General features: G+C 41.9%; 1 protein-coding gene across 1 annotated transcript in view; it reads right to left on the reverse strand.

Moving 5' to 3' along the window:
• Window positions 1-260: 260 nt before the first annotated feature.
• The window catches only part of LOC134658817 (sex peptide receptor), a 173150-nt gene continuing 157439 nt past the window's right edge, over window positions 261-15971 (reverse strand). The window contains exons 5-6 of the mRNA XM_063514481.1: window positions 3421-3559; window positions 261-948 (exon numbers count right to left, since the gene is read on the reverse strand). Coding sequence (XP_063370551.1) covers window positions 400-948; window positions 3421-3559 — 688 coding nt within the window. The 3' untranslated portion in view covers window positions 261-399. The remainder of the gene's footprint in view (window positions 949-3420; window positions 3560-15971) is intronic.

A 15971-nucleotide genomic window follows, 5' to 3' on the forward strand; every position in this document is an offset into this window, starting at 1 on the left:
ATGAAAACAATTTTATCAACATCAATATTTCACAATAAATTTAATTTCTGCTACTTTTTGTGAATGGGGGCTCTCCATTCTTGGACTTTGACATTAGCTGATGATTAACATAAAAACGACAATTATTTACTAATCATTTCATAATCAGGTCAAGCCAAAGTCTCAAAAAAGTAACCGAAAATGTACAAAATTACCTACAACATTCAATGCGCTACAACTATTCATAGATATTTTATTTCATAACACAAAAGGCCGCTCAAATAAATCGCCAAAAATTCTACATTTTTTATTTCATACATTTTTGATATGTCTATTATAACTATATAAAATAGACAAACAGAATCTACGATCTATCAGTGAAAATAGCACAGTTTATTTACAAAAAATCTCCTTAATTCTCTAAAGCACAGTTTCGTTAGTGCAAGTTCTAGGGCCATTGACTAAGGAATACCTACTAGATCCGCCATTTTTCCTACTAGTAACCGCTCCTCTAATAAATAGCTCCTTAAACGTCTCCCTAAATTGCCTGGACATGCCGCAGTATATAGCAAAGTTGATGGGATATGACACAATGATGAAGAAATTCGTGATGAGAATCAGAATATTCGCAATATGATAGTCTAAAATCTCGACTAAACTGCTAGATATAATGTGTAAGATAGTGACAACGGCCACGGGTATTTCTACTAAAAGGAATACAGTGACAACCACGATGAGCATAAGCGTCGTGCAGTTGGAATCCCTGAGTCTCTTGCACTCTGACTTCCTGTTTTCTTTGAAGAGTTTCTGCCGGTTGAGCTGAGCGGTGCGCATGGCTCTGAAGAGGAGGATGTTGAGGACGACGAGGGACGTGCAGGGGATGAGGTGGACGAAGAGCACGCGGAAGCCGAAGTAGGAGATGAAGTAGGCGTCCAGGGAGAGCGAGTGCACCCATGGAGCTATTTGTATCTGAAACAACAACAAGACAATAAAATATACCGCTACCCCACACTACTTATAGCGTCTCCCGAATGTTGTCGTCTAGGCAATTCTGTCTGCTGCTCGACGCAACGTTGGCGCAATTGCGTGAGTATTTTCCATAACGCTGACTAGACGCCGAGGCTCAAAAGACGCTAGTGTTCCCTGTACCGGGTAAGGGCATTTGTTTGCGTTTATCAAAAATATTGAATAGTTTCTGAGTTTGGTATTGTCTCTATGTACTATACAAGTATTTATATGTAACTATTATTTATCATCGTCTAGTAACCTTAACACAAGCCTTATTGAGCTTACTGAGACCAGGTCGATCTGTGAAAAACGGTTCTATAACCTTTATTTTTATTTGTTTATTTATAAGGGTGGCGCTGGAAGCCACCAGCAACATGCTGAGATGAGGCCATTTCGTGGCACTTTAATCTTATTTTGTGTTTTCTGTCATATTATGTATTGTCTGTGCTTACGAATAAATTCTATTCTATTCTATTCTATAACCATTATAACAGACATGTCAAAGTTTAATTTTATCGTTTTTGTCAAAAAACTTATAAGTACGTCAGTCCAATTACCAAGAAAGGTAAATAAAGTTGCTACTTGAGTTTCCAAGTCGTATTTTATAAAATACTTAGCTTATTAATAAAACTACAATTTTAATTCCTAGGTATTCAATCGCTCAGCGTGCCTATAGCGTGTTAAAATGTGTACCTACTATTTCAATGCATTTGATTTGTTTGATTTGTTTAATTTATAGGTATAAAAGAGTTCAGCCTCCTTGACGATCAAATTGTCCTATTGGTTCTATATAGCTTCTGAATGAGATACGCTCAGGACCGGGATTAAGAGGTCGTACCGTACTCGTAGAGGGGCCTATGTTTAGCAGTGGGTGATAAAAGGCTGAAAGGATGATGTTGAGGATTAATCCCTGGATGTACAATGTACATACCCTGGCCTGCACATGTCTTCATAGTGTCCACGCCAGACGGTGTGTGCAGGATGAACTGGCGATCGAAGAAGCGAGGCAGCTGGTGCAGGAACGCCGCTATGCCGATGTGTATTAGGTAGGTATAACAGTTGGTTAAGACCCTCAGACCTCAAATACATCCTAACTATAAAACCCTGGCTACATACCCTGCATACGTCTTCGTAGTGGCCACGTCAGACGGTGTGGCGAGGGATGAACTGGCTATCGAAGAAGCGAGGCAGCTGGTGCAGGAACGCCGCTTTGCCGATGTGTATATCACAGACAGTTGGTTAAGACCCTACACATGTAACTAAACCCTGGCTACATACCCTGCATACGTCTTCGTAGTGGCCGCACCAGACGGTGTGGTGAGGGATGAACTGACGATCGAAGAAGCGAGGCAGCTGATGCAGGAACGCCGCTTTGCCGATGTGTATATCACAGACAGTTGGTTAAGACCCTACACATGTAACTAAACCCTGGCTACATACCCTGCATAGGTCTTCGTAGTGGCCACGCCAGACGGTGTGGTGCGGGATGAACTGGCGATCGAAGAAGCGAGGCAGCTGGTGCAGGAATGCCGCTATGCCGATGTGTATATCACAGATAGTTGGTTAAGACCCTACACATGTAACTAAACCCTGGCTACATACCCTGCACACGTGTTCATAGTGTCCACGCCAGACGGTGTGGCGAGGGATGAACTGGCGATCGAAGAAGCGAGGCTGCTGGTGCAGGAACGCCGCTATGCCGATGTGTATTAAAACAGTTATTTAAGACCCTCAGACCTCAGATACATCCTAACTATAGAACCCTGGCTACATACCCTGCATACGTCTACGTAGTGGCCACGCCAGACGGTGTGGTGCGGGATGAACTGGCGATCGAAGAAGCGAGGCAGCTGGTGCAGGAACGCCGCTATGCCGATGTGTATATAACAGTTGGTTAAGACCCTCAGACATCAGATACATCCTAACTATAAAACCCTGGCTACATACCCTGCATACGTCTTCGTAGTGGCCACGTCAGACGGTGTGGCGAGGGATGAACTGGCTATCGAAGAAGCGAGGCAGCTGGTGCAGGAACGCCGCTTTGCCGATGTGTATATCACAGACAGTTGGTTAAGACCCTACACATGTAACTAAACCCTGGCTACATACCCTGCATACGTCTTCGTAGTGGCCGCACCAGACGGTGTGGTGAGGGATGAACTGACGATCGAAGAAGCGAGGCAGCTGATGCAGGAACGCCGCTTTGCCGATGTGTATATCACAGACAGTTGGTTAAGACCCTACACATGTAACTAAACCCTGGCTACATACCCTGCATAGGTCTTCGTAGTGGCCGCGCCAGACGGTGTGGTGAGGGATGAACTGGCGATCGAAGAAGCGAGGCAGCTGATGCAGGAACGCCGCTTTGCCGATGTGTATATCACAGACAGTTGGTTAAGACCCTACACATGTAACTAAACCCTGGCTACATACCCTGCACACGTCTTCGTAGTGGCCGCGCCAGACAGTGTGGTGCGGGATGAACTGGCGATCGAAGAAGCGAGGCAGCTGGTGCAGGAACGCCGCTATGCCGATGTAGATCAGGCATTTGGTGACACGCGGCATTGTGCACCTGTAACAAATTACGGTTATGTGTTAGTATTAACTATAGTTCGTTTTTTTTAGCATTAGAAATAAGGTAAACAATCTTGACGTGTCTTTTTATTGAAAAACACGTTTTAAAAATAAATAATGGCAAATATGTAACAACTATGAATCTAATACGATCATTTATATTCTTCTGCTTTCATAAGGAATAGTTACTGATTTTTAAAAAGCTTTTTTCAATTAAAATACATGTCAAGATCGCTTACCTTCTTTATAATGCTAAAAAAAAGAACTATAATACTGCTCGTTTTTCGTACGTGAGTCGTGATCGTGAGATAAGGTTGGGGGGAGGTTTAAAGGCGTTATTATCATTTAATTACGCGGAAAAAATAATTAGCCGAACTCATTGAGTAATTTGAAAAAATAACTAAGTAACTAATAAAGAAATATCATTTGCAATATCCTAAAACCGATTTTGTTGTTAATAACCGACCTGTAGGCCGGTGTAACACATAGCTCGCAAGTCCGTAATACGTGTGGAAATCAGTAAAGAGAAAAAAAACCCGTTAAACTAATTGAACGCTAAATTAATCTTTTTCTGGCCCATTTAAGGTAAAAAACAGGACAAAGTACGAAAACTTACTTGAAATAGGACCTATATATTTTTTAAACTCCATGATAATGAAAACTCTTTTCTTGCTTCCATTGCTCTTTAGCATATTTTTGCGATGCCTAACATTATCTCAAGAAGGCTTCAACAAAAATTATAGATAACAATAAGAAATTAAATTCCTGAAATATTCAAGCATAAATTCGAGCGGTTCAGAATGTCACGCGCTAGAAGAATTTTGCTTGTTACTTTCTTTTTTTTAGAGATAAGATATAAAATGATAAGAAAAGTTATCGTTCTATAATCTAAAGTCTATTTTTTTATTCGGTAGACTGAAATGACAGTTAATAGTATGAAATGACATTTCATGTTCATACTATTAACTGTCATTTCAGTCTACCGAATAAAAAAATAGACTTTAGTTACTGTTAAGAGTGCTATTACATTTCGGGGATGAGCGAGTTTAGGTATTTTACGCGCTGCGGCAGGCCCCGCGATCTCAGGTCGCCGAACCCTTCCACCGCATTTTCCCTCGGTCGCACTACAATGATGGATTAAACATTCTTGATCCGATCGTGAAGCACATTGAAATCAATCATAACAACACTAACTGTACTTTAATATCAAAGTCCTAAAAATGTTATTTGGTACGAAAATACTAAATCCAGTGCAAATATACATACTTGTGTAGGTCATTATTACTAGAAAGAAATTATACGTACTTACTTAGGTACTCGCTTATTTTCATTTTTCGTCATTGCATATGGTATAGGTTGTATAGTGAAACTATTTTAGCTATATAATAAAACCTTTAATTTGTATCTTAAGTTTAGAAACGAGCTGATACTAAGCATCTGATGATGAAGCCTGATGATGATGATGAAGGTGGTCACGGATACCAATCAACCATGTAGTAACATGATTAGGCTCGTTTGATTCGTCTCAACAAGATCTTTGGCACTAGGTGACACTCAGGGTCTGATAATGGAGCTGGAAGGTGGCCACTGTTACCAGTCAACTATGCCATTAAACCACTTCGTGTTTGAGCTCGTTTGATTCGTCTCAACAAGATCTTTGGCACTAAGTGATACTCAGGGTCTGATGATGGAGCTGGAAGGTGGTCACCGGTACCATTCAACCATGCAACTAAACCACTTCGTGTTTGGGCTCGTTTGATTCATTTCAACGAGATTTTTGACACAAGATATGACTCAGGGTCTGATGATGGAGCTGGAAGGTGGTCACCGGTACCAGTCAACCATGCAACTAAACCACTTCGTGTTTGAGCTCGTTTGATTCGTCTCAACAAGATCTTGGACACTAGGTGATAATCAGGGTCTGATGATGGAGCTGGAAGGTGATCACCGGTACCAGTAAACCATGCAACTAAACCACTTCGTGTTTGGGCTCGTTTTATTCATTTCAACAAGATCTTTGACACAAGATAGGACTCAGGGTCTGATGATGAAGCTGGAAGGTGGTCACCAGTACCAGTCAACCATGCAACTAAACCACTTCGTGTTTGAGCTCGTTTGATTCGTCTCAACAAGATCTTTGACACAAGATAGGACTCAGGGTCTGATGATGGAGCTGGAAGGTGATCACCGGTACCAGTAAACCATGCAACTAAACCACTTCGTGTTTGGGCTCGTTTTATTCATTTCAACAAGATCTTTGACACAAGATAGGACTCAGGGTCTGATGATGAAGCTGGAAGGTGGTCACCAGTACCAGTCAACCATGCAACTAAACCACTTCGTGTTTGAGCTCGTTTGATTCGTCTCAACAAGATCTTGGACACTAGGTGATACTCAGGGTCTGATGATGGAGCTGAATGGTGGTCACCGGTACCAGTCAACCATACAACTAAACCACTTCGTGTTTGTGCTCGTTTGATTCGTCTCAACAAGATCTTGGACACTAGGTGATACTCAGGGTCTGATGATGGAGCTGAATGGTGGTCACCGGTACCAGTCAACCATGCAACTAAACCACTTCGTGTCTGGGATGACAACCTTCCAGCTGCACATCAGACCCTGTGAGTACTATGTTGTGTCAAAGATCTGGTTGAGACAAATCAAACGAGCCCAAACACGAAGTGGTTTAGTTGCATGATTGACTGGTACCAGTGACCACCTTCCAGCTCCATCATCAGACCCTCAGTACTATCTTGTGTCAAAGATCTCATTGAGAGGAATCAAACGAGCCCAAACACGAAGTGGTTTAGTTGCATGGTTGACTGGTACTGGTGACCACCGTCCAGCTCCATCATCAGATCCTCAGTACTATCTTGTGTCAAAGATCTTGTTGAGACGAATCAAACGAGCCGAAACACGAAGTGGTTTAGTGGCATGGTTGACTGGTACCGCTGACCACCTTCCAGCTCCATCATCAGACCCTGAGTCCTATCTTGTGACAAAGATCTTGTTGAGACGAATCAAACGAGCCGAAACACGAAGTGGTTTAGTTGCATGGTTGACTGGTACCGTTGACCACCTTCCAGCTCCATCATCAGACCCTCAGTACTATCTTGTGTCAAAGATCTCGTTGAGAGGAATCAAACGAGCCCAAACACAAAGTGGTTTAGTTGCATGGTTGACTGGTACTGGTGACCACCGTCCAGCTCCATCATCAGACCCTCAGTACTATCTTGTGTCAAAGATCTTGTTGAGACGAATCAAACGAGCCCAAACACGAAGTAGTTTAGGTGCATGGTTGACTGGTATCGTTGACCACGTTCCAGCTTCATCGTCAGACCCTGAGTTCTATCTTGTGTCAAAGATCTCGTTGAGAGGAATAAAACGAGCCCAAACACGAAGTGGTTTAGTTGCGTGGTTGACTGGTACCGGTGCCAACCTTCCAGCTCCATCATCAGACCCTCAGTACTATCTTGTGTCAAAGATCTTGTTGAGACGAATCAAACGAGCCGAAACACGAAGTGGTTTAGTTGCATGGTTGACTGGTACCGTTGACCACCTTCCAGCTCCATCATCAGACCCTGAGTCCTATCTTGTGACAAAGATCTTGTTGAGATTGAGACGAATCAAACGAGCCGAAACACGAAGTGGTTTAGTTGCATGGTTGACTGGTACTGGTGACCACCGTCCAGCTCCATCATCAGACCCTCAGTACTATCTTGTGTCAAAGTTCTTGTTGAGACGAATCAAACGAGCCGAAACACGAAGTGGTTTAGTTGCATGGTTGACTGGTACCGTTGACCACCTTCCAGGTTCATCATCAGACCCTGAGTTCTATCTTGTGTCAAAGATCTCGTTGAGAGGAATCAAACGAGCCCAAACACGAAGTGGTTTAGTTGCGTGGTTGACTGGTACCGGTGACCACCTTCCAGCTCCATCATCAGACCCTGAGTCCTATCTTGTGTCAAAGATCTTGTTGAGACGAATCAAACGAGCCGAAACACAAAGTGGTTTAGTTGCATAGTTGACTGGTACCGTTGACCAGCTTCCAGCTCCATCATCAGACCCTGAGTTCTATCTTGTGTCAAAGATCTCGTTCAGAGGAATCAAACGAGCCCAAACACGAAGTGGTTTAGTTGCGTGGTTGACTGGTACCGGTGACCACCTTCCAGCTCCATCATCAGACCCTCAGTACTATCTTGTGTCAAATATCTTGTTGAGACAAATCAAACGAGCCCAAACACGAAGTGGTTTAGTTGCATGGTTGACTGGTACTGGTGACCACCTTCCAGCTCCATCATCAGACCCTCAGTACTATCATGTGTCAAAGATCTTGTTGAGACGAATCAAACGAGCCCAAACACGAAGTGGTTTAGTTGCGTGGTTGACTGGTACCGGTGCCAACCTTCCAGCTCTATCATGAGACCCTCAGTACTATCTTGTGTCAAAGATCTTGTTGAGACGAATCAAACGAGCCGAAACACGAAGTGGTTTAGTGGCATGGTTGACTGGTACCGTTGACCACCTTCCAGCTTCATCATCAGACCCTGAGTTTTATCTTGTGTCAAAGATCTCGTTGAGAGGAATCAAACGAGCCCAAACACGAAGTGGATTAGTTGCATAGTTGACTGGAACTGGTGACCACCTTCCAGCTTCATCATCAGACCCTGAGTTCTATCTTGTGTCAAAGATCTCGTTGAGAGGAATCAAACGAGCCCAAACACGAAGTGGTTTTGTTGCATGGTTGACTGGTACTGGTGACCACCTTCCAGCTCCATCATCAGACCCTCAGTACTATCTTGTGTCAAAGATCTTGTTAAGACGAATCAAACGAGCCCAAACACGAAGTGGTTTAGGTGCATGGTTGACTGGTACCGTTGACCACGTTCCAGCTTCATCGTCAGACCCTGAGTTCTATCTTGTGTCAAAGATCTCGTTGAGAGGAATAAAACGAGCCCAAACACGAAGTGGTTTAGTTGCGTGGTTGACTGGTACCGGTGCCAACCTTCCAGCTCCATCATCAGACCCTCAGTAATATCTTGTGTCAAAGATCTTGTTGAGACGAATCAAACGAGCCGAAACACGAAGTGGTTTAGTTGCATGGTTGACTGGTACCGTTGACCACCTTCCAGCTTCATCATCAGACCCTGAGTTCTATCTTGTGTCAAAGATCTCGTTAAGAGGAATCAAACGAGCCCAAACACGAAGTGGTTTAGTTGCGTGGTTGACTGGTACCGGTGACCACCTTCCAGCTCCATCATCAGACCCTGAGTCCTATCTTGTGTCAAAGATCTTGTTGAGACGAATCAAACGAGCCTAAACACGAAGTGGTTTAGTTGCGTGGTTGACTGGTACCGGTGACCACCTTCCAGCTCCATCATCAGACCCTGAGTCCTATCTTGTGTCAAAGATCTTGTTGAGACGAATCAAACGAGCCGAAACACGAAGTGGTTTAGTTGCATGGTTGATTGGTACCGGTGACCACCTCCCAGCTCCATCATCAGACCTATATATTCTGATTCTGACATGTCATCAAAAGCATTTGTATTCAGCCATTTTTTTATTTAGTACCTATAAAATATCAGATCATTTCAAATATCTTTAATGCTGTCCGGTAGTTACATACTATACTATAAAACCAAATACACAGTACTAGGATCAAAGTTTCTCAGTCGCCGTTTACACGCACTGTCACGCACACAGTATAGCATTTTACACGGCGCCTGCCGCACACAATGATAAAAAACCTCGTCGTCGCCGTTGAAAACGTGCGGAGCCGACCGACACACGTCCTACCTCTACAAGCTCTGCCGCGGCACTGAGCTCACGACCGCGCGTCATCGGTAATATTAGAGTCGTTTTCAAAAAATTGCCAAAAAATTATAGTAGAATTTCATAAACACTAATGTATACCATCAGTATAAGCAAACGCTGCAGATTGCTTGAGTATGAAAATGACTTCGATATTAAGTAGAATTTCGTAGGAATTGACACTTGTTTCGGAGAGAAAATTGAGTTTGTTTTTCTTCGATTTTCTCTTTCTCAAAGGTATTTAGGAAAAATGTCAAAAGTAATTCCTAATGTACAGGGTATTAGTAATACAAAATAGCCAGCTTTACCAGAGTAAACTTCTCAACATTTCCAAATACGAGCTTACAATTTAGTGCTTCACGTGGTTTTTCGGAAACAACCATCAGAAAAAAAATCATTACTAATTTAATAAGCCCTTTTTCCAATATTTAAAAAGTAATTCCTAAAGATAAGAAGACGCTTTTACCGTAACAAGTACTCATTGTTTCTAATAATGACCCTAAAGTACTGAATCTCATCGAGGAATATCATCAATTTTGCATTATTTTGACTTTTCTTGTTGGAGCGCTCTTAAGGACAGTCAAGTTTGGTTCAATCAAAATACAATCCGAAAAACCAAACTTGTACTTATTTACCTCATAAATAAAACATCAATTCAAGTGAAAAAGAAATGATTTATTCAATCTCATAAATTGTTAACATTTAAATCTCAGATACTTTTACGATAAAATTTCACGATAACGGCAATAACGTGGGATTTTCTTGAAAATGTCAAGGTTTTATATTTTATTCTTATAATAGATTGTTTCCTTTGCCGCGAATTTGACAGACATTTTTGATGAACGAAATATGGTTATTGGAGAAACAGAAAGTGCGGAAATAATATTACTACCTACATCTACAGAGGCCGGAAAATTTGAGATTGCATTGTAAGAGCGGTTTCGCACTACGTCCGATCCGAATCCGATCCGAACACGTGAAAATATGGGTCTAGAAAACTCGGACCGAATCCGGATATTCGCTTACGCACTAGCGGCACTATCCCTATCCGAACCCGTGAAAATATGGGGGTCTAACTCGGACCGAATTCGGATACTCGCTTACGCACTAGTCCTATCCGCATACCCCGCCCGCCCCGCTACCCCTCTGCTCGTACGCAGCTCGGCTTTAACTCGGACGCAGTGCGCGAGCGTTCATACAAATAATACTAACGCTACTTCGGCCCGTCAAAAATCTTCTCCGGAATGGAGATTCTAGAATGACGGAAAGAAATCGGATGACGGATATCGGATGTAGTGCGTAACTTACCATAGAAATAGTTCTACGGCTACAACGGACCATATTTTCACGGGTTCGGATCGGATTCGGATCGGACGTAGTGCGAAACCGCCCTAACGGGCTCCTAACTTAGTCGTACTGACCCTGCTGTCTACAGAACAGGAGCTCCTGGGAATCCTGGGTTCGGATGCCGGTAAGGTCACTTATTTGTATGTTTATAACATCTAAGTACATATGTATAGTCCGACAAGAAATTGTAGAAAATTATTGAGGGCGCCCTCAATTCATTCCATTGCCGATCTAGTCTTAAAACGAAAGCGCTCGCAACATGAGGCAGCCTTGTGAACGTAATAACGATATGTCTACATATAATATTTAAAACTTCGCGTTTCGAACACAAATTAATTCACATTTATAGACGGGTCTATCGCGAAATTTATTTTATTACTTTTATTTACCGACGTTTCGACACAGGTTTCACTGGTCGCGGCTAACTGCTGTCCCAGCAAAATGTCAAAACAGAGATTTATTCGTTGAATTTCGCGATAGACCCGTCTACAAATGTGAGTTAATATGTCCACATGTATCTGAGAAATTTTCTTTTTCTTTTGAAACAAAGTTTTAAGTTGAGTTCAGTGACTTGCGTTCCAACTTCGTAATAAAATTTTAATCAAAGTTTGTTTTCTATTTTGAGCAGACATCTCGCATCGAAATGGAACTTGGCAATAACAAGGGATTACTTAATATCAAACCTTCTAAATTGGTTAACGTTGTTAATAACAAAACCTAAAATTACTAAGTTCAATTAACTTTTCAATTGTTAGAACAAGTCTCGAACAAGTTACCAAGTTGTTATAATTTTATTCTGATTGGGTCTTTTGACGACAAAATATGATTTAACTGTTAAACTTTTCGTACTCTGTCTATAATAAACGATATTAGCGTAAGGCCTTTTTTGTATAGGTCACCGGACGATATTTTTGAGTTTCGGAGCGATTATTTCCAAAAGTATTCCCTAAATCAAACCGTTTTTAGGACCGGCTTATTGCCGACCGGTCTGGCCTAGTGGATATTGACATATATCTCAGGACGGGCCTTACGGCCACAAAAATGGTATATTTCAGCGGTGTCACTCACGAATTCAATCCAATGCCAATCGTGCAGTCTAACGCCATCTAACGCAACTAGTTGCGACCAATCGCGCGCGTGATGCGAACTCATCAACCAATCGTGTTGTAGCGGTGTCACACCGCTGTACTGGCCCCATTCTTATTGCCTGTAAGGCCAGTCCTTGAGATATACATCAATGTTAGTGGGTAGTTACTCTGTCTGTGAAGCAGATGGTCTGGATCCCGGTAAGGGCATTGATTAAGATGCGCAAAATCTAAGAAAATTTCGTGCTTCGAATTTGACAGGTAAACGAGATGGCGCTGTACAGCTCCATACATTTCGCGGTAACTCTGTCAAAAGTTGACGTTTGACAATTCGGTGACCTCAAAACATATGTCGCAGTACAGCGCCATCTGTTTTGGATATCATTAAACTAAGGGGCACGTTATTTTCTTAGACTTTACCTCTCTATTACAATCAATTCTCTTTGCCCGCCGCATCTGTCTGTATTCCGAGCTCTCGATAATTTATCTGTCTTTGGTTACAGATAACCTGTAAAAATGCCGTAAACATTCCAAAATCATATTTCTCCTTGGCATTTGTTTCAAAAGCTGAAGCGCTGGTGGCCTAGCGGTAAGAGCTTGCGACTTGCAATCCGGAGGTCGCGGGTTCAAACCCCGGCTCGTACCAATGAGTTTTTCGGAAGTTATTTACGAAATATCATTTGATATTTACCAGGCGCATTTCGGTGAAGGAAAACATCGTGAGGAAACCGGACTAATCCCAAGCTTAGTTTACCCTCTGGGTTGGAAGGTCAGATGGCAGTCGATTTCGTAAAAGCTGCCTTCGCCAATTCTTGGGATTAGTTTGTCAAGCGGACCCCTAGGCTCCCATGAGCCGTGGCAAAATGCCGGAACAACGCGAGGAAAATGAAGATGGCTTGTTTCAAAAGCTATAAAGTATACGACAGATATAAACAGCTTTACACCCTTATCAAAAGGCAGGAATATTAAAATCTATCTACTACCTGCTCCTGTCTTAAGTTAGGTTATTTTATAATATGGATATAAAAATAAAATACAAAAACACTTACAAAAACAATACAAAATACTTATAAACATATTATAAAAAACCTAACCTAGGGTGCCGCCAGCAGCGGGGCAAGGCCCAAGCTGCCGGTGGTCAGGGCTGCAGAGAGAGGAACCGGCGGACTATCCGCGCCGTGTCCAAGATCACCGCCTTCTGCATCTGACCCTTGATCCAACCACCTAGCGAGAGTCTCTCAAGATGTTGGTCGAGACTCTTCGCTATTAGACCGTTCACTGAAACGACTATCGGGATAATGATCGTCGAATCAACATCCCACATGGCGGTTATCTCGTGAGCCAAGTCTAGGTACTTGCTGGACTTGTCCTTCTCGGCTTTCACGAGATTCTCATCATGGGGGATGGTGATGTCAACGAGCACGGCCCGGCGTTGCGATCGATCTATTATCACAATGTCAGGCTTATTGGCTACAATAGTCCTGTCAGTGATGACAGATCGATCCCAATAGAGCGTGGCACGACCTTTCTCGAGAACTGGCGCAGGTGAATACTTGTAGTACGGTACTTCGCGGTTTACAAGGCCGTATAGAAGAGCAAGCTGCTGGTGTATAATCCTGGCTACGAGATTATGTCTGTGCAAGTACTCGCCGTTCGCAAGATGAGAACAACCGGAAATGATATGCCTGAGTGACTCTCCGGGACGACGGCATGCCCGACAAATGTCGACCGTACCGTCCTTCAGGATATATTTCCGATAGTTGTTCGTCATCATTACTTCGTCCGCAATTGCACAGGCAAAACCGCAATTATTATTATTATTATTTTTTGTTTGTTTTTGCTGATTTTTAACTAACATAGCCTTTTTTAAGTTTGTAATACAACTAACATTTTTATGGACATACTTAGTCTGAAATAAACGATTTTTATTTTATTTTATTATTATTAAAATCGAATCAAACCCGGCTGACGGCTTACGTAAAATGTTTAATGGCCCATTGGGCTTAGCATAACAATGAGTTTATCTTGCAGATTAATTTTAACTTCCATCTTGTCTTTACTTTCGTGGTTGCATCCAGCGACGAAATATAAGTATATCTTGGAGGATATAACCAAACGGATACGCCTTGACTGTAATTTTCTGTACAAAACAGAGCCATGACTGACAGTGTCAAAACTACTATAAGTTAAGGTATTTATTGTAACTAACATAGGTTTTAAGTTATTTTTATTGTACATAACTAACATTTTATGAGCCACGAGCTTGAAATAAACGTTATTTAATTTAATTTAAAACTGACATAAACGCCATCGAGAAAGTAATTTACTTTCTATACATCTCGTTCGCACTAATATGCGAGTACGAGCGAGATGTATAGAAAGTAAATTACGTTCTCGATGGCGTTTATGTCAGTGCCAAACTGATGGTAGCCGTACAGAGCCGATTTTTGCGAGAGAGGGACACATCAAAATTATACGTATGCTACTTGACAATAGATGTAGCACCGACCGGAAAGTCTCATGTTGTTGGGCATATTTAAGACTTACCGGTCGGTGCTACATCTATTGTCAAGTAACAGTACTGATAATTCCGCTACTCAATGCTAGATGTCGACACTGAAATTAATAGTGTTTTTGGTACCAAAACTGATGTATGGAGTGAGCACTCTTGTCTTGTGTGACTATATTTCTCTATGATTGTAACTTTAATGCATTTAAATTTTAAATACATTTAAGAATTCATCTTTATGGAGAATAAATAGCAAAAAACCTTTTAACCCAGACAAATCTGCTAGTGCTAACGAAACATGGAGAAATTAATTCTACAAGGGCAATCCGTGTCATATGACCCAAACTGTGTCATATGACCCAAAGGCTTACGAGAATCCGTGTTAACAGCTTAAGGCCCTAATCCAGATGATTTCCTAACCGTTTAAGGCGAAAGCGTCCGATTCAAGTTCCGCCTTAATTTATGCAGACAGACTACTTGTCATATAGACTCCGCAATTAAGCGATTACGATGTGGTCACCACACATGAGCTTTCATTTGTTTGTAAAATGTTACAGCACAATAGTTACTCAGTTTTAAGGCATAAAAGTAGTTTTAAAATTAACTTAGTTAATGCACAATTACACAGGTCAAAATTATTTTGTCTTGTTTTTTGTCCTCAAAATTTGTGACCGAGTGAGCTTTTTGTATGGGGTGAAAATTAGTTTTAATTATTTTTCCAGAGTATTTGAATTAGCTAGAAAGACATCCAATAGCACTGAACATTTTTATTTAAGTATTTGATAAAAAAAATACAAGCGTGACAGAGTGGTCAAAAACAAGACAAAGAAAATAATTTTGACCCAATCGCGTTTGGGAGCACCAAAATGTGGTAACCGCGATATGCTGTCTAGTAGGCAAGTGATCAATATTTATGCCGCCTCTTTATTAGCGCCAGGAAACGCAAGGAGCGCCTGTTTCAGCTGTCTTGTAACGGATACTTAATTCTGAACAGTCGTGGGGGTCGATTCTGATTTAACAATTTGATAAGGGTAACCTATACGGCTACCATCAGTTTGGCACTGACATAAACGCCGTCGAGAACGTAATTTACTTTTTATACATCTCGCTCGTACTCGCATATTAGTGCAAACGAGATGTATAAAAAGTAAATTACGTTCTCGATAGCGTAAATGTCAGTTTTGACACTGTCAGTGACTCATGGTACGGGCTCTTGTGATGTGCGCGGGGTCCCGTTGTTTCCCTTAAAGTTTTAAGTCATAATGTATTGTTTGTCATATTATCATTAGTCATAAAACTGAAACCGTTAACATTTCAGGATTTTCGTTAGGTTATCCTATAGGTAGGTTAGGTTAGGTTTGTTTTATGGCAATCCTGAAAAGTGACGCGTTTCTGAACCAAATAAATTATGAATAACGAAAATGCGGACAAACAATATACATTCATCATCTTCCTCGCGTTATCCCGGCATTTTGCCACGGCTCATGGGAGCCTGGGGTCCGCTTGGCAACTAATCCCAGTAATTGGCGTGGGCACTAGTTTTTACGAAAGCGACTACCATCTGACCTTCCAACCCAGAGGGTAAACTAGGCCCGTATTGGGATTAGTCCGGTTTCCTCACGATGTTTTCCTTCACCGAAAAGCGACTGGTAAATATC

The sequence above is a fragment of the Cydia amplana genome, chromosome 23 (assembly GCF_948474715.1).
Source record: "Cydia amplana chromosome 23, ilCydAmpl1.1, whole genome shotgun sequence".
NCBI lineage: Eukaryota > Metazoa > Arthropoda > Insecta > Lepidoptera > Tortricidae > Cydia > Cydia amplana.